This window comes from Nothobranchius furzeri, chromosome 2, assembly GCF_043380555.1.
Source record: "Nothobranchius furzeri strain GRZ-AD chromosome 2, NfurGRZ-RIMD1, whole genome shotgun sequence".
NCBI classification, from domain to species: domain Eukaryota; kingdom Metazoa; phylum Chordata; class Actinopteri; order Cyprinodontiformes; family Nothobranchiidae; genus Nothobranchius; species Nothobranchius furzeri.
Window position 1 is genome coordinate 66,925,704 of NC_091742.1, and position 19,041 is coordinate 66,944,744.

The 19,041-nt window shown below is 43.3% G+C and overlaps 2 protein-coding genes across 3 annotated transcripts in view; both read left to right on the forward strand.

Annotated features, from left to right (window-relative positions):
- Positions 1-822: 822 nt before the first annotated feature.
- LOC107377418 (doublesex- and mab-3-related transcription factor A1) lies at positions 823-2,951 on the forward strand. Its single transcript, XM_015946978.3, has 2 exons — positions 823-1,350; positions 1,509-2,951. The coding sequence occupies exons 1-2, from the start codon at positions 888-890 to the stop codon at positions 2,243-2,245; spliced, it is 1,200 nt and encodes a 399-aa protein (XP_015802464.1). The 5' UTR covers positions 823-887; the 3' UTR covers positions 2,246-2,951.
- A 291-nt stretch (positions 2,952-3,242) lies between these two features.
- Positions 3,243-19,041, forward strand: part of LOC107377414 (glucosidase 2 subunit beta) — a 262,809-nt gene continuing 247,010 nt past the window's right edge. For both annotated transcript variants that reach the window (XM_015946971.3, XM_015946972.3), the window contains exons 1-2: positions 3,243-3,439; positions 3,729-3,845. In XM_015946971.3, coding sequence (XP_015802457.3) covers positions 3,358-3,439; positions 3,729-3,845 — 199 coding nt within the window. In that variant the 5' untranslated portion in view covers positions 3,243-3,357. The remainder of the gene's footprint in view (positions 3,440-3,728; positions 3,846-19,041) is intronic.

Below are 19,041 nucleotides of genomic sequence, written 5' to 3' on the forward strand. Positions count from 1 at the left end.
GCTTCCTTCCACTTCTTCTCTAATCCACGTCCATTATTCAGACGGAGTCAAAACTAAAGGGAGAACTGGGAAAAACCCCGCTGTCTCATTCTAGATCATTAAGAAGATGTCAAACAGCTTCGTTATTTCACATTCCAGTATCTGCTTGCACTAAAAGCCCCAGCACACTTAATAAAGCATCACTTAACACAGTAAATATGCACAAACACAGATAATAAAGATATATTTCCCGCAATAGTCCATCCATGTTTGTAATGGTGAGGCGGTCAGGTGCGCGTAACCTGATCTGGATGCTGCTTGAGTGAACAAACATGGATGAAAAGTGACAAGGTGTGATTAGTTTATCCGTTAAGTTGTTGGCAGATGGGTCTTTTGTCGGGATAATTTGTTCAACAGAATAACCAGGTAGATAATTACATGTTGCTTTAGTGGCAGTTAGAACCATTGTGTGAAAAAAGTGTGTGTGTGTGTGTGTGTGTGTGTGTGTGTGTGTGTGTGTGTGTGTGTGTGTGTGTGTGTGTGTGGTCCAAACAGTAAATAATTTGGGAAGCATTATGAATTTGACCCAAGGCCAAAAGATTTGTTTTCCTTGTGTAAACAAACTTTAATTTGATTCAAACGGACCTATTCGGTTTTACAGTGTAATAGGATCACAAGTTCGGGTCTTGACAGGCCTAAGGAGTTCCATCAGATTAGACCTTAACTCATCCGGGGTGCAAATAAACATGATAGGGTTTTAAGAGTTTGGAGCGGAAAGGGGGTGTGGCGAGGGTGTTGGGTTTCGTGTCAAACCACCTGGTGAGGAGGGTATTAAGGCGCGCTGGTTCTGGGTGCCAGAACAGAACACTGCACCCAACTCAATCAGGTTTAATTCTCCACATCAGCCTATGGAGAGCAGGATCAGACCCCTGGCCCTGGCAGGGCACGCCAGTAACCCGCTCGGTGCTCTACCAGTGCCCCCTTCCCTCCTGCGCCACCAGCCACTCTTCCTCCGGGCCTGCACCCCCGCGATGGAGAGAGGATACCCGCGGACCCCGAAGTGTGCCAGATGTAGGAACCACGGCGTGGTGTCGGCGCTCAAAGGCCACAAGCGCTTCTGCCGTTGGAGAGACTGCGTGTGCGCAAAGTGCACCCTAATAGCGGAGAGGCAGCGGGTGATGGCTGCGCAGGTGGCGCTGAGGCGGCAGCAGGCGCAGGAGGAGAGCGAAGCACGGGAACTACGACTCATGTACCCGGACTCTGGGATCGGAGGGCAGGGATCCCCTCTGGGCCGAGGGCTGCCAGCTGCTAACAGCAACACCCCAGCAGCTGCGGGGCTGGACGCTTTGGGGACTCAGAGCCACAAAGACGGTGAGTTTGTATGATGTGTTTGTGAGATACTTAATTTCCTCTTTTAAATTTAATTATAAATTACCAATCCGCTGTACAACTTTTACGCACTGGATGGATTTTACGCACAGCCTCGAGGTAATAAGAACTAATCACTTTCCATTTTATCCACATTTCAGATGATAAAGTGAACAAGTACAACTTCTACAACGGATTTATGGGTCAGTCCCTCTTCGCGTCTCATGGTGCGCGGACCTCTCCCAGTAACCAGGATTTGTCTCCGATCAGTGGGAGCTCGGTTGCGCACCCCGGGAACAGTGGAAGTCCATCACCGCCCTGCGATCGGCTCTCAGACCACTCACAGAGTCCTCTGTCCTCCTCGGACCCAGAGTCTGGGAGCGAATCGGAGAAGCCGTTTCTGGACCGTGACCCCACCGACATCTTGGCCAAGATCTTCCCCCACCAGAGGCGGGACGCCCTGGAATCTATGGTGAGAACGTGTAAAGGTAACATAGTGAAATCCATCGAGCTGGTGCTGAACTCCAAAGATGGGAAGAAAGACTCTGGGAGTGAGTCTCCGAGCACCAGGCCTTCTGGAGCGCTTGGTGCGCTTGGGACCAACAAGTCGGCCTTCTCCCCGCTCCATCCCCCCGCACTCCCCGGTGGAGACGGCCTGTACGGGCTCAGTCCGCGGCTTGGTGTGAGCCCGCTGCGGCTGGCCTACTCCTCTGGAGGTGGCAGCATGACGGGTTTTATGTCACCGTACATGACATCAGGACTGATGCCGCTGCTGACTCTGCGTCCGCCGCTTGACTCCCACCCGTTCCCGGGAGTGATTCGAGACATTTCATACATCCAGAACAAGGAGTCCCTGTGCAGCGCTTCTGGTCTTTACGCACGACTTAATGACAAATAAGAACGAACTGTGATGGTTTATGGATTCGGTCATGGGTCAAAACCAGGTTTTCATTAAAAATAAATATTGTTATACTTTTTTATTTTTTGCATTTTATGTAAAAAGTTGATGAATATCTCTGTTTCAATAAAGTCATCTTGTTTTATTTGTAAACCATCCATCCATCCATCACCCGTCATCCATATATGTTGGCTGATCCAGTTTAGTTTGTGATTCGTGCCTTACAAAGTTGGGAAAGTGTACAAGTGGAGTAAAAACGAAAGATTAGCAAAAAGCAGCAGAATAAAATGATTAGAAAAACAATGTAAAGATTTAAGAATTTACCTTTTGGTGTTACATTTCATGTGTCAAGCTGTGTTTTCTTATGGACTCAACTAAATAAATAGCAACAAACGCATCGTTCTGAGAGAATGTGCCTATTGAAGCAATTTAAAAAATTGCACTGTAACAGTCTGTCAACATAATTTTGTGTTAATGAGGGAATCTATGAGTTAAGTGGTTCATCAATCAATCGACCGATCGATCGATCGATCAAACAATAAATCAATCTTCATTTGTTGAAGTAGAGGGGCAAAATGTGAGGTAAAACAGCAAAAGTCTAATAAAATTGTAAACAAATGTTTAAAAACATTGTAGTTTACCTTTAAAACAGTAAAGTCGTGCATCATTGGAACAAACTTAAAGAAAACAGGGATTACTCAAGACATTCTGACAGTTCTGTAACCTATAAATTAATTACTATCTATAAATGTTTGTCTCTAGTATTTGTAATTATTATTTACTCGAAACATTGGGACAAAAATATTCCCAACTTACTTTGTTTTAAAGTAAAATCTGGTGAAACAACACTTAAGTTTGCACTGTAGTATACAGGAAAAACAATAGAATCATTCCAGAATAAAAGCACCGCTGTTCTCGCTTGTGATTGGTCCAAACCACCACCATGCCTCCCGTACAGACTAATAAAATAACCGAAAGGCGTCACGTGACCACGTATTTCCGGAAGTAAGAGCATGTCCGGCTCAAATGTAAAGAGCGTATGAGTTTGAAACGTCTTTGAGCGGGACTTACACGAGTCAGCGCGCTGACAGCTCATTATTCTGCCCTCTGACATGCATTTCCACATCATTATTGCTGCGTTTATATGCTCTGGTGTTGTGGACTCGTGGAAAATCAGAGGAATATCCTCGTCCTGTAAGTTGCTTTGGACCCGTTTAGCTTAGAGCTAATAGAAGTGGGAGACATTGGGTTTGTGGACAAGTTCGTGTGCAGGAGAGAAAGTGGTTCGCTAATTGCATTAAGTCCGCTGTCGCTTTGGTGTTCTACTGCTGTTAGTAGTTTTTAAATGTAATGGCAGCAAAGGCATCCCACATGCAACGTGGAATCAGCAGTTCATTATTGTTCGCGATAAGTTGGACTTATGCTGTTTGTCCCTCCTTGTTGCCGTAGCTCCGGATCATTGACTAGACGTTTTTCCTGACAGATAAAAGGTTCTACAGGGAGAGAAAATCGTTTCTATGCATCGATGGATCCAAAATGATTCCATTCGAGCAGGTGAACGATGACTACTGCGACTGCGCAGACGGCTCTGATGAACCAGGTATTCTAACACCACAGTCATACACTTTAAACTGAATACTGCAGTTAACTTGTGACGTAGTGTTGGGAAAGTTCTTTATAAAAACAAACTAGTTCTAAGTTCAATTAATACATTTTAAAAATAACTAGTTATTTTTTTTAGCTAATCGTTAAAGTTTTTTTTAAACTTTGTTCACTGTTCCAAAACGAACTAGCTCATAGTTCTTGTCACACACACACACACACACACACACACACACACACACACACACACACACACACACACACACACACACACACACACACACACACACACACACACACACAGGTCCTTCTAAAAAATTAGCATATTGTGATAAAGTTCATTATTTTCTGTAATATACTGATAAACATTAGACTTTCATATATATTAGATTCATTACACACAACTGAAGTAGTTCAAGCCTTTTATTGTTTCTAATATTGATGATTTTGGAATACAGCTCATGCAAACCCAAAATTCCACAGGTCACAATTGACAGTCTGATAAACTCTATGCGAACAAGATGTGTTGCAATGCATGAGGCAAATGGTGGGCACACCAGATACTGACCCCAATCAAGCAAAAAAACTGCACATTCCAGGGTGGCCTTTTATTGTGGGCAGTATAAGGGACACCTGCACACTACTCATGATGTCCAATCAGCATCTTGATGTGGCACACCTTTGAGGTGGGATGGATTATCTCAGCAAAGCACAGGTGCTCACTATCACACATTTAGACTGACTTGTGAACAATGTTTGAGAGAAATGGTAATATTGTGTATCTGGAATGAATTTTAGATCTTTCAGTCCATCTCACGAAAAATCGGAGCAGAATCAAAGGTGTTGCGTTTATATTTTTGTTGAGTGTGTATATATACACAACTTGCTGACATTTCTATCTTTAAAACTGCAACACTTATTGTTTTTTATTTATAAAATGTTAAAAAGCATCATTTTTTGGAAGGAGGATATAAGTAGAGCTGCAGCTAACGAATATTTTTGTAATGGAGTACTCTATCGAATCTTTTATCGATTAATCGAGTACTCTAATAAATTACTCTTTTGCGTTTTTAAACCATTATATCAAATAGCATTTTATAAAATATGAAAGACCTCTTGAAATGAGAAAGCAATAGCCAGTTATTCTTCAAGTTTTATTCAAAATTAGTTTTCAAAACTTCAGCACTTCAACTTTACTTCACAGTAAACGAGCGGCTGCGGCCCAAACAGCACCAGAACCGCTCAAGGCGCATGAGCAAACATGGCTCGCCAGCTGTTTCCCTATTAACACACGTTAATAGGGAAACACTCGTTTTAATTTCTACACTTTTTTTGTCTCACACTAACAAGGATTGTCGAAAGCATGTTTGCCGTGGTTATGTCAAATTATACTGATCACACAACATTTATTTACTTTCTTTCGTTTTCCTCCGCCACTCATAAATACCTGTGTCCTCCTGCAGCAATCCTGAGGGACAACGGACATCAATAACAACACAATAAAAAGTCAGACATATTGTGTAAAAACTGCTATTTTTAGCACATTTTAAGTCCGATGTGTTGCTACCAGATGTACGGTGTGAGCTGAAACTGAGTGCTAGAAAATGAAGAAGTCGCACAGTGTCTGCAGAATATATAGAAATACAGGCTAAAATGCATTATCTTGTAGAGGCTCCGAGTCTGCTCGCAGAAGTGACATTTACATGTGGATGCTTCCTGGTCAGGTTGCAGCATCGAGGAATGTGGTGTAGGGCTGCAACAACGAATCGATAAATTCGATGAAAATCGATTACTAAAAGCGTTGGCAACGAATTGCGTCATCGATTCGTTGTGTCGCACAACTCTTCCAAAAGCGCCCCCCCCCCCCTTCCCGCCCGCCGTTGCGCGCAGACAGATCAGCGCGAGGGAGAGCCGGCAGATCAGCGCGAGGGAGAGCCGGCAGTTGTTTGGAAGAGGAACATGGCAGAAGCAGCGAGAGTCAAACAAGTAAAAGCTTTTTAAGTTTGGGAGCATTTTCAGTTAAATCAGGCGAAGACATGCGTTACCTGCAACGTTTAGGTCAGAGCATGGCACGGGATGATGCAGCGTCTTAAACGCAAGCATGTCGGGTTCATTAGCGAGGAAGGAGAGAACTCTGTGTCCGGGTAAATTAAAAACTTTTCAAAAGTGATTCATCCAAGTCCCGGATTATTACACAGGCTAGACATGCCCTAAGCTCGTAAAAAAAGAGTCTAAAGTCGTGAGCGCGACGCTTATTAGATGAGCGGGGGGGGGGGGGGGGGGACTCGCACTGCTGCGAACCGGTTCTGACACAACACCGGATTAACTGGGCAATTGCCCAGGGCCCACAAACTCTAAAGGGCCCAGGGCACGAGCAAAATACTGTATCTATAATTTCCCGCTTTATGAGGACTATGGTGACCGTACGTTCCGTTTTCCCCGGACTTGTCCACTTTTCACTCTCTGTCCGGCGCGTCTGGACTGCGGGTTCTTGTATTGATGAAAATGTCCGGCTTTTCATCCAGGAGCAGGGATCGAATTATGGGGGAGCTGTATATCCTGCACATCCAGGGAGCCGGAAAAAAGTTTTCTATATTATATCATTTTTGGACTCTTGTGAGCAGAGAGCGGCACAGCGCATTGTTGCGCAGCAATCCAGGCAGCTGCTTCCAGCGTGTGGTCCATTCTCAAAGTGGCGCAACCAAAAAACTATAATTAGCACACGATCGTTCATGTCTGCACATGTTCTCTATTTTCTGTCTTATTTGTGCCTGCAGACTGCGGAGCTCATCACCTGTGCTGCGGTGATTTCACCTCACGCAGCATCGAAAACGCGCTCTGCGCTTTGCGGTCAGGAGATCCCTTTATCTGCTCAGAAGTAACTGATGAGGTGAAAAACTAAGAATCCAGGCAGCAGTTTTTCTGGAGAATTAAGAGGAGATGCAGGAAGACGAGAGACAGACAGGACAGGAAAATAGTTCAATAAAAACAACAAAACAAAACAAAGTGTTGAAAAGTAAAATGTTGATAGATTTATCTACACTACACGTTTTTACCTGTATAAAACAATAAGTTACACACATGTAGCATTTATAAATTTGATACTATTCAGGTCACCTTCAACACTCAGTCACACACCCAGGGCCGTTTCAAGACCTTTTGGGGGCCAAGGCAAAATGCGCCCCCCCCTCCCATAACTGGGCTCCCCAGAAGCCTCTGTGTAATTCATACCCTCTCCAGTAGTGTTAGTTATACAGTGTTTATAAAAGCCCCTCAGGCATTACTGACATGTTCTAATATTATCAGATGAAAAACTAAATTATCAGACATGCTGTCTCATCTGCTGCTTTTATAAACTTGCAGAAAGTAACAAAACCATTTGAAAGCCACTATTTGTGGATTCTCTGAAAGTTTCCATGGAGTGTGTGACAACTTATTTTTTCAGTCATTTTTGGAAATAGTGATCAATTTTGATTAATTCACAGCCTATGTTTAATTACATTTAAAATTTAGTTGTTTGACATCCCCAGTTATGATAAATGTCTACAGATGAGATGAAACAAAACAGATGAGAATTGCCCTTAAGCTGATTAATTGGACCAAGCATTTTAGGTCACAGATAGATGTAGCTTAGGGTCTCTGTCTATACACCTTATAAGACAATTTAGGTGATGGCATGTTGTTTTTCTGCTATTGAACTGTTTTCTAATAATGTTGTGTTTAATAAAGTGAAGGAAGGAGAGAAATAACGTTTCCCTAGCAGTTTTTAAAAATTTCCCCATGTAATCCGATTAATCGATTAATCGTGTCGAGACCCCATCCGATTCATCGATTATCCAAATAATCGTTTGTTGCAGCCCTAATGTGGTGTTGTGGTAGGCTAAATCCATTTTACAGTATTTACACTGGACTACGTTTTCCGCCTTACGACGTGAAAATTGGTCCCACACCTTTGACATTTTCTGTCTTTTTCGCACTTCACCGGGGTCCACATTGTCCGCCATGACTTAAAAGAAAGTTAAGTTGCGTTCGCTACTCGCGTGTGCATTCAGTGCAGTGTGTATGTGCATCACTTATTTCGGTCCGGGTGAAACATGACCCCGGGCGATTGCAAAGCCATGAATTAAATAAACATGAATTAAACGAAGCTTCGAGGCAGAGAATTTGACTCGAGGATTTTTTGTACTCGAATTATTCGAGGTACTCGAGGAATCGTTTCAGCCCTAGATATAAGGTTTTCCTCTGAATGTTTTCCGTGTTTTCCAGGAGAGGGGTTTGTAGTGTGTGGTTTTCTGAATGGGTCATTAATTAAACGCAGCTGTAGCCAGCATCAGTATGAGCACCGTAATGAACCTCTTAACCCACTACACACAAAAGGAGCAGAACAAGGTAGAGATTAATGAAGCCAAACTCAACATAGTGAGTGTAATTATTAAAACAGCTGCAGGACTGACCTCCTTTATTTTCAGCCTTTGTTTTCTTCTGATTTCCAGAGAAATATAATTTTGAAATGCCAAAACAATGTATTGGTTTAATAAGATGACTAAGATGCAGGTGTTGTTATTAGGGGTTGTATATCACTAGTTTAATTTCGATACAGGTGATTGAGATTTGAAGTTTTGCGATATCTCAAATTCAATCACACCAGAGAGATGAAGAAACCACCCTTCGTCACAATTTTTGACAGGTCTATTGTTCTTTGACCTTTATGACCTTTCCCCCAAACCACCTTACGTCAAACTTGACAGGTGTATTGTTTTTTGACCTTTTGTGATATGACCTTTAATGACCCCATATGTCATAAATTGATGACCGTTGTGTAATGACCCATGAAGTTATTGATTATAGTCCCCAAGACCCCTTCTGTCAAGATGTATATTGATGATCTACTTTGATGTATTCAATCTGCACCACTTTACGTTCACTTTCAGAAAAGGTCTAAGTAAGGAATATATGATGACTCCCAATCATTTCACTTACCTTTGTTCTGTAAATGCATCTAATACATGGGAATCAGTGGTCGGGGGATAGAGCCCTGCACTGGAGCCCTAGGCCAGCGGGTCAGCCCGGCCCTAGGCCCGAGGGCCGGGCTTTGGGCTAACGACTGTGTAATTACCTCGGACACAGGCCGGGCCGGGCGCCTTTATTTTTAATCGAATTCATAAAAAAAAAAAACTGAAACACTTAAACGCAGCAGCACCTGCCTGCTTCTCACGCACCGGCACCCATTAGCTCAGTTAAGGTCTGTGTGGTTTATAAATGCGCCTATATAAACGAATTCTCAAACTGCTGATTGAAACATGTGCCCCTATTGTAATATTTCATTTTATGTCCACTTTGATACGTCAGAAACCATTCGTTTATTCTCATGAAAACAGCAGCATTCTATTTTTCTGTGAATAAATTCGCTCTGCAGTTAAAAAAAATACAGCATTCATTGCTGGGTATTTTTCGAACTGGAGAGCGCATTTTCAGAGCGGCAGATTAAATTTACAAACGCTATATTAATTGGGGGCATTTATTTAATCTGCTGCTCTGAAAATGCGCTCTGCAGTTAGAACATTAGAATGCTGCTTTTTTCTAATTGCACAAGAGCGCATTTTCAGAGCAGATAAAATTTACAAACACATCCAATTAATATAGTGTTTGTAATTTTCTGTTAGAAAAAAAGCTGCATTGAATGCTGTTTTTCTTTCTTTTCTTTTCTTTTTTTTTACTGCAGAACGCCTCTCACAGATATTTAGAATACTGAGCATTCTATCACGCTAAAACATTATGAAAGGTTAAAAAAAAGTCTGGCTCGGGTCGGGCCAGAGAATCCTGAAAACCTTTTCGGACTGGGTCGGGCTGGGGCTCCACCCCCTCGGGTCAGGCAGTATCAGGAAGTATTCGGGTGTACAGGCGCAGTTCACCAGATTCAAGACATCAACAAGCACATTCCATTTAGGTTGGCTTCGCATGTAAATGAAGTTTTTGTCTCACACTAGATAAAGCTCAGCCACCCCCCCCCCCCCCATCAACCAATGATGGCTTCCACTTGTAAATGACTGCAGCAAACAGTCATCTGACAAAGCTCTGCCAGAAAATGCTGGGGGTATCAGTTTACAATGAAAGGAAGAAGTTCCCATTTTAAGGCTAGTTGATCATTTATAACCAGCGATGTGGTGGCGGTGATGGGCCGGTGAAAACTCAGCTGGTGATCGATTCAGCCCCGGGGGTGTAAACCGCGGGAAATGCAGCAGGAGGGGGAGGAACCACGGGAAATAAATCACTGCTAGCAGGGGGGTGGCCCAACACAGCCTCAGTGACAATAATAATGATGATGGCTGGGCTAGTTTGGGAGAAGAGGAACAGTATTCCAAGTAGATCAGGCATTTTGATTGGCCAGCTGGATACTGTGGAGACAGGAATCTGTCAAATTCAGAACACATTGATTTTCTGTCAGTTTTTTTGGATGAGGAATTCTGGACCCTCATCACAACTGAAACTAACCGATATGCTCATCAGTATTTAGAGAGGGAGGAACTGAAATCTAGCTCCAGATATAATGACTGGTACGATGTAACTGTCCCAGAAATGTAATGGGCCATTCCCATCTGTACCGGGTCGGCCCGGGCCGGGTAGCCCCAGTCGGCCCCAGCCTGGCCCGGTTGATTCCACACATCCTTGTCTTAAGCCCATGTGAGCTGATTCTACCCACCAATCAGAGGCTTGCTCTAATGGAAGGTGTGAATTTGCTGTCAGCAGTGGGTGTGTTGGCCCTGGTCGGCCTGAAGCAGACCCCCTTGAGAAGAGGGCCGAGAATGAGCCTTGGTTGGCCCGGAAAAATACCAGGCCACCCAGATATGTAAACAACCTACGCTACCCGGCCCGGGCCGACCCGGTACAGATGGGAATGGCCCAAAAGCGTTCATTGCCATTCAGTTCTGCGTGGGGCTTGTGGAAAAGCCTGAGATTGAGGATTATATATATATATATATATATATATATATATATATATATATATATATATATATATATATATATATATATTATAAACAAAATAAACCAAAGAAGGGATGAGTGAAATGTGTTCATGACACTGAAGCACCATAAACAGTGTTCTTGATTGATACGCAGTAAACATAACAAAATACTAATAAAGTAATAAATATTATACATACATAGTTACATATGTCTACATAGGAATATGTATATATGTATCATAAACAATAACAACACTAAGAAAATAAGACAAAAACATAAAAAAACAACAAAATCTGCAAATGTGATGCAATCCAATATGGCTGCCACCTGATGATGTCATAATATGCAAATTATGTGAGTGAATTTGTTCCTATCACAAAACTTGGCTCATACTGAAGATTTTCTAATTTACAATATTCCTCTATCTCTAACCAGATTTAAGCTACAAGCTCTTTAAATAGTGATATAAAAAAATTCACATTTTACTGAAAAAAATAAGGCGCCTAAAGGGTTAAGAAGGAGCCGCTGTTTTATTGCAGGAACAATGTCGAGATTCTCCGTAAAGCATGTGGAATTTTCAGAGAGGAGTTTTTTTTTTACTATAAACCCACTAGCGTGCCAGCAGATTACGCAACTCAGGAGCGAAGGGGAGTTACTCCCGGCTGTGGTTGAAAAAAAGAAGCAACTGCCTGGTCAGGAAATGGCCAGTATTTTGAAGAAGAAGAGTCGAAAGAGAGAAATTATTTTATCTCCAAGTGGGAGCGATAAACCCGCTTCAAAGAAATGGATCCGCTTTTCCTCTTAAATGAGTCACATGTTCAACTTCTGGTTTGTTCAATAAAACGTTTATTCAAAACAAATTTCACAGTCCGTGACATTCTTTAAACATTTTGGGGGAACAATTAATCCGTGTGAAATACAAATCATGACATTTTATACAATTTCTATATTTTTTAACAAAATCATAAACCATAGCATCATTCATCGATACATTTTTATGATATTTAGACAGAATGTGTTTTAGAGAAATCCCGCTGGCTTTATGGCATAGGAATTTGAGCCCTGCACGGGCCTAAAATCTGAGCCCGTGTCCGGCCCGGCCCGAGGGGGTGGAGCCCCAGCTCGACCCGGCCCGAAAAGGTTTTCAGGATTCTCTGGCCCGGCCCGAGCCCAAGCCCGAATTTTTTTTAACCAACTAAATGAAAACGATGTGCGTCAATCCTGACCAATGTGTTAAAAGACGTGCAGGATCCGAGCGTCGCAGAAGCGCATGCGGGAAGCTTCCTCCCACTGAAGCGAGTGTTTTCCAAACCCTGTCGCTCAGAGAGACTTGTCACTTAGAAAATGTTCCCTGATTATGAAACTTTGGCTGAATAGCGCTTGTTCCTGTCTCCAATGTGCGACACATCCAGGAGCCGTCTGAGGAGAATCCCAGAATCTCACATCCTCTTCAGCTCATAAGCGCCAATGATTACGCACAAGCGTGACCCAACCCGGTCTCACAGTAAGACTGGGTTGGAACTGTTCAGGTTTACGCAGACAATCTTTACATAGAATTGACTTACAGATAAAAAATTAATGCAGTAAAATATAAAGCATTTTATTTAAATATCCATTCATTATTTTACAAGCACAGAGAGCCGCATCAGATAGATGGAAGAGCCGCGGGTTGCCGATCCCTGCTCTAGTTCAAGATATCATTAAAATTCCAAAAGTGCTGAAAAGATTAAAAATGGGGCTTTCCGTGCACATACAATACATTACGGTATCCACCGGGATTCCCTGTCTTGAGCGCAACGAACCACAACACAGATTCAGAGACGTGCAAGTTTGTCATCCAAAATGCTCCGTTTTATAACTTTTGAATGGTTGATCAGATTCAAATAATTCCAACGGTTCCTAAAAGTACATAAAAGCAGCTTTCCAACGATCTATAGCATGAAGCAGTCAGAGTTAGAGAAAATATCGCTACGAGGGGAAATCCTGCTGTACAGCTTGATGAAACGGAGCGCAGCGCTGCGGTGAAAGCGGATAACCTATAAAATTACATGTTGAGGACGCAAACTCAATACATCTCTTTTATTGTGAGGTAATAATCTCTCCGAGTTTTGCGGTTGCGGGCGGGAGTAGACATGTACGCTGCAGGTGCGGGCGGGAGTGTAACACACGTTGCGGTTGCAGGCGGTAATGGTCAGAAATTCAGCGGGAGCGGGCAGGAGCGGGATGAAGAAAACAGTCCCGCGCAGGGCTCTACTGCTGCGTTTGTGTTTTAATTTTTTTTAATGATTTCGATTAAAAATAAAGGCGCCTGGCCCGTGTCCGAGGTAATTGCACAGTCGTTGGCCCAAAGCCCGGCCCTCGGGCCGTCGGACCGGGCCGACCCGAGGGCCTAGGGCTTCAATGCAGGGCTCTAATAGGAATAATACGCAGTGATGTCCGCAGCGGTCGGAGGTCAAACTCTGCAGATGGTCATCCTGATAATGTATTTCTGAGCACTGTTCTTTTAGAAAATTCATGATGGTTTTGGGGTAATATTCAAACTCTGGTGAAAATCCGTGAGAATCGAAAAATGTCCCGAGGCCGTCTTGCTCCACCGGTAATGCTAACCAATGTTCACCAGGTAAATGAGCCGGGTGGGTGTTTACCACAAAATAGGCCAAGAGCTGTATTTTTTTTTAGGGATTGTAGACAGCTTATCAGAGGCAAACACGCCACGAAAAAGATCTCCCAGGAGGCTCGATAATATTCTGTGCAGTTCATGTTTATCCATCAATAATAATCAACCAGCACCTCTCTCTTTGAGTTTATCTCGAGAATGGATTCGTAGCATGTATACACAATGAGTGTGACTGTCTCCCACAGTGGGGCGCCGAAGCGCATCTCCATTCTCAAGTTACCATTAGCAACAGGAGACAAAGCCTCTACGTCTTCCGCAGAGTTCAGATTGAAGGCAAACATCGTATAGCCTTGTTGATAATCGATCCTGTTAATCGCAAGAGGCAAATCTTTCAAATGTCTGGAGGTGGCTGTAAACAGATTATAAAATTCTCTGACAGATGTTCTTTGATCAAAAGTCGACTGGAATGCTTTTGATGGGATCTGTTTGCCGTCTCTGCACAACACAAGATATTCCACATTCATGTGGTGAAAATTAAACGGAGAAATGTCCCGGCGCCCAGTATAAGCTTCATGGTCCACCAATCCCAGTACTATATATTTAGGGATAGCTCAGAGAAAGAGGTTCTCCAGATTACATATCCTCGGATTTTGTGGAATCAAGTATGTTTTGACGGTGTCATGTGATAGGGGATTCAAGGCGTTTGCTTTTAGTAAAGCAGATTCGTGACCCAGACGTACGGCGGGTGAAACATTAACTTTTTTCACATAGAGCGAAGCACCCAGCAGTTTCAGCTTGTAGGTGGAGTCACACGCCCCCATCAGGCAGAAAGCATCGCTGGCTCTTGTCAGCTTAATTCTGAGATCAACCGAGTTTAAAAGAAGTCTTTTACAGAAAAATATATCGGAATGGAGAGGCCCTATCAGGTCCACCTCTCTGGAGTTTTTTTTTGTAAAAATCACTCGCTGATTGAGACCTGTATTGGGTCCTTTATTTATAACGATGAAATCATGCGCGCATGCCATGTCTTTGAGAAATAAGCCGGCGCTGAACTGAGATTTCAAACTTTCTTCAGAAAAGTTCAGCAGAGTTTCATTAACTGCGCAGTAGGGATGCGTCGCGCTGGATTGAGAAATCAGGCGGTCGCAGAGGATCACGTCGCATTGTGAGAAAATTGTGTTTATAGGATAATTAATCAGAGCAGTGGCTACTCCCATCAACCAGAGGAGTTCCATCATCATTGGTGATTTTCACACGTAAAAACAGTAGCGTATCGTTTAAATCTAAATATTTTTCGCCATCCCCTGGGACAAAAAATTCTACAGGTCCGTTATCCGTCAGCGCTGCTATGGGTAAAATTTTGCTGTAGATCTTATCTTCGATAGACAGTTTGCGTCATGGGCACGGTGAAGATGTCCAATTCGCTCAGTGTGCATTCTGATGATTTACTGTGAAGCAGTGACATGAATGGAAAATGTCGGAGCCTCACCCTGGGTTTCCACGGGAGCCGTCAGCAGCACGTTACTGCAGCAGCACGTCTTGCTCGCGTAAGCTGCTGCTTGGCCCTTCCCACGAGACGCGAAGCAGCAGGGGAGCAGCTGTCACCGACCGAGCACGAAGTCACACGAGTGACTTCGTCAGTAAACACAACAACAAGCAGGAGAAAACTACAACATGGCTCCAAAATGTTTGTGTTTTATGTTCTGTCCGTTTTATAATCGCCAATACGGACCTGAAAAACAAAGGAGACCGCTAGCTAGGTGATAACTTCTCACGGGGCCGCACAGTTAGTAACCTTTTTTAAAGTAAAGCAACCGGAAGGCAGTACGTTTCTTTATTCTGAAAATCTCAGGAGCTCCTCTCCATTTCCGCGTCCGATTTCCTGTCTTTCCTTCCCCAAAAATGTCGAACTTGACCCGTTTCAGAGGCGTCACGCGTAGAAAATAGAACTGGCGCGTAAAGGCTGCGACATGCTGCTCCTGAGACGCGGCCGACTCGCGCTGCTGACGGCTGCGGTGGAAAAGGTTCTGTTGACCACAGCGGTTCCTATCAGCAGCTATGACGTGCTGCTGCAGTAACGTGCTGCTGACGGCTCCTGTGGAAAGCCGGGGTCACTGTTGATACTTCTTCCTCTTTTGCTTGAGTTTTGTAACTGGGGCTTTTAAGCGCAGGTCGTTTCGTGAAGTAGATCCCTTTTCACGCCTGCCGGGGAGTATTTTCCGGACTCGCCTTGACAGAACCATAAGCCCTGACCCTTCCTGGGCGGTATGCTCAGTGATTTTGCTAACGGCTCACGTCAACACATCTGACGCGATTCCGGCCGCAGCCTTTTTGAGATGCGGCTTTGGCAAAGCAAATCGTTTTTTAACAAAAGGTGATATAAATCTGAAGAGTGTTGAAAATATCGAGCCAAAGCCGCGCCCGTATACATAAGGAACGCTGCTAAAACCTGGGAGCCCTTGACCGGCCTGAGTTACATAATAATTAATAAATCGTTGGGGTCATTTCTCTGCAGGTGATAAATCATTTTTTTGTTTGCAAGATGTATGCTGCGCTGAGTAAAAGAGCGTAACTGACCCTCTCACCCCACTTCACGAACGTTATATTATTGTATTTCTCTGATAGGAGTGAGCGGGCCTGAAATGAAGCCTCACCGTTGTTTTTCTGTATAAGAAGTGAATCGGCTCATTCTGATCAGATTTTATTTCAATATGAATGTTTTCTATATGATTCCAAGAGACGGGGGTGTAATCCACAGGGTTAAACACATGAGTGATCGTGTTCCCAAAGGTACCTTCAACTTTCACCGTATGTAATAACGGGGCATACACATCACCCACCAACTGCTCGGTCACTATGTCTGAATAACAATAAAACTGATATAGACTGTCGGTTAAATCAGGGGGGTGAGGCGCTGATTTGACCGTTTTATTGCTGGATGACGCTTTAGGTGTCAGCCACTCCTCCACATTAAAACTTAGCATATACGCCAAAGGCGCTGCAAATCGAACCTCAGAAAATCAACAGAGCTCAGATTAGTCCTGGATATTATAAAAATTTACAACAACTTAGGAACGAGTGTGAGACTGCTATGAGAAAGATTAATCCTGATTTCTATCTCATTTTCAGAACCCCCGATCTAAATTCTATTTCACCACCAATCGTATATTTGAGTGTGGGATCGGGGGTTCTGAAAATGAGATAGAAATCAGGATTAATCTTTCTCATAGCAGCCTCGCACTCGTTCCTAAGTTGTTGTACATTTTTATAATATCCAGGACTAATCTGAGCTCTGTTGATTTTCTGAGGTTCGCTCATTCTTCGCCATTCGAAAAAAGCACGCTCGTACGGTAAATTAAACCAGGAGTGGGTATAGGTGATTTCTATTAGCCCCACTTGCCACCTGCCATTCAGATTGATGTGACGCACAAGACCAGTTCTGTAACTGGAAATTGTATTATTTTCAAATACATTGGTACTGGCGTTACAGGACAATGTGATATAAAAACCTCCTCCTGTCTCAGATCCATATTTTTCAATTTATTGTCTCTTTTTAAATGTCATGTAGGTGTGAGGCCTTAATCCAACAGGAAAATTTTTGGAGCCAGCCAAGCCACTCAACAAAAACTTGTCGCTCTCTTCGGAATGTCCGGTGTTTTAAAACTTTTTCAACGTGGAAGGATCTCTCGGTCGATGGGTTTACTTTCTGCAACTCTGCTTCAAAAAATGACCCTTCAATTTTTTCCCCATGAAAATCTTTGAGTTTATAAACCTTGGCGAGCGGTGAAGACACTCATCCACTGTGAACAGTTCGTATGTAAAATTCTGCTCATATTTTTGATCAAAAACACCTCTGAGTTTGGAAATTCTCACAACATCACCCCTTTTAAACTTAATTTTCTTCGCAGGCTTCAGTGAGGTTGCTCCGTAAAGGTTGCAAAACACCTGCCTTTGATTTTCCATGTTTACTCCAGCGGGGGACATTTTGATGGAAGAGTGGTAGCTATGGTTATAACGTCGTACTAAATCTTGAATCACATCTATGTAGCGATGGGTGTTTTTGGCTGTGAAATATCTCCATTCTACCTTTTAGAGTCCTGTTAAATCTCTCCACAACGCTGGCCTTTACGCTGCTGGCTGTGGCAAAGTGCACAATGCCGTGTTTCTCCATGAGGGCATCAAATTTCTTATTAATAAATTCTTTACCAGCATCCGTTTGCAGTTTTTAGGGGTCCCACTGTCTTTTAAAACTGATACAAAAGCTTCTGTAACATCTTTCCCTGGTTTGTTTTTCAGGACTCGTACATAAGCTTTCTTTGAAAATACATCTATGATGGTTAATAGGTAATTAAAACCGTTGTTTGATTTTGACAAGGCCTGCGTGTCGCATAAGTCAGCTTGAAACTGCTTTAGTGACCCTGAGACCAAAACCTTATTTCTCAGAAAACAAACTCTTGCCTTGGTTTGTGGAGTGTGTAAGCATCCTGTTCTGAGAGAATATCGCAAGCCTTATCCGATGAAATTTTCTCCCCAATCTCTCGTTGTAAACCTGTTCTAAACCTTTCCACACCTTCGTAACTACCCTGATGTTTTGGTGAAAAATAAACATTTTTCATTACCTCCTCCATCTCTGACGGATGCTTGAGCAAATGAAACATATTCATTCTCAGTATTTCTTTTTATTTCATAAATTGTACACATGTGACAATAACGCTAGTCAGATTTAAGGAATAAAATCTATTCACACTGTAAAAAACAGCCGTGAGGCCTAGTCAAATATAATGAATAAAATCGAATGGTTAACTACTAGAAATGTTCAATGAAAAAAAAACAAGTTGCAGAAGAGACAGCGTGCGAAGAAGAGTTTGCGGCCTGTTGCGTTTTACAGCCGGACGAGGTCTCATGTTCGTCTTTGTACACCCTGCGTGGAACTGCGAGGTTGAGCACTTCCCAGTCATTGTAGGAGAGAACCGCTGAATGTGATAAATATTGCTTGAGAGGTTCGTCCTCAGCCACATCATGGATTAGACACAGCTCCTTAGTGTCGTAGCTGAACCGGTACCCAAAACTCCGGTATAGCCGTAAGGTTCCAGTGGCCATATTTGCTCCAAGGACTCTTTACCGCCAAAAGGAGGAAGCTGAACTCTACACATGTAGAATGCAGATTTGTGGGGAGCACCACCCTCTGCAGGCAGCTGATGGATCGCTATGGATTTTTCACAGAGCAAGGTCTGTGATAGCGACGCCGGTGTGTCCACGCTCTCCTCTTTCACCTCCTTCTCCTCTCGGGTAGAGGTTGAAGCATTGGTTGTAGACACTTCATCCATCTCCTCTTGCTTCACCATTTTCTTAGAGGTATTTCTTCGGCCCTTCACCATTCTGATACATTCTCAGTCTGTCCGCTGAAATGAATCAGAGCTTTTAAAGAGGCAAGCAGGGTTGGAGGGAGGGATGCGGGGTATTACCTTTGAAACGGAGGGGCTGTGGGAACTGTGGGGTGAGGTATCCTAAGACAAAAGAGTTATCAATCCTAACTTGACGTAAAGTGGTGCAGATTGAATACATCAACGCAGATCATCAATATACACCTTGACAGAAGGGGTCTCGGGCA

Bases quoted from the DNA above. Each gene is read 5' to 3' on its own strand.
- LOC107377418 (XM_015946978.3), top strand. From the start codon at position 888: ATGGAGAGCAGGATCAGACCCCTGGCCCTGGCAGGGCACGCCAGTAAC. The intron at 1,351-1,508 runs GTGAGTTTGTAT...TCCACATTTCAG, and splicing joins GACTCAGAGCCACAAAGACG to ATGATAAAGTGAACAAGTAC.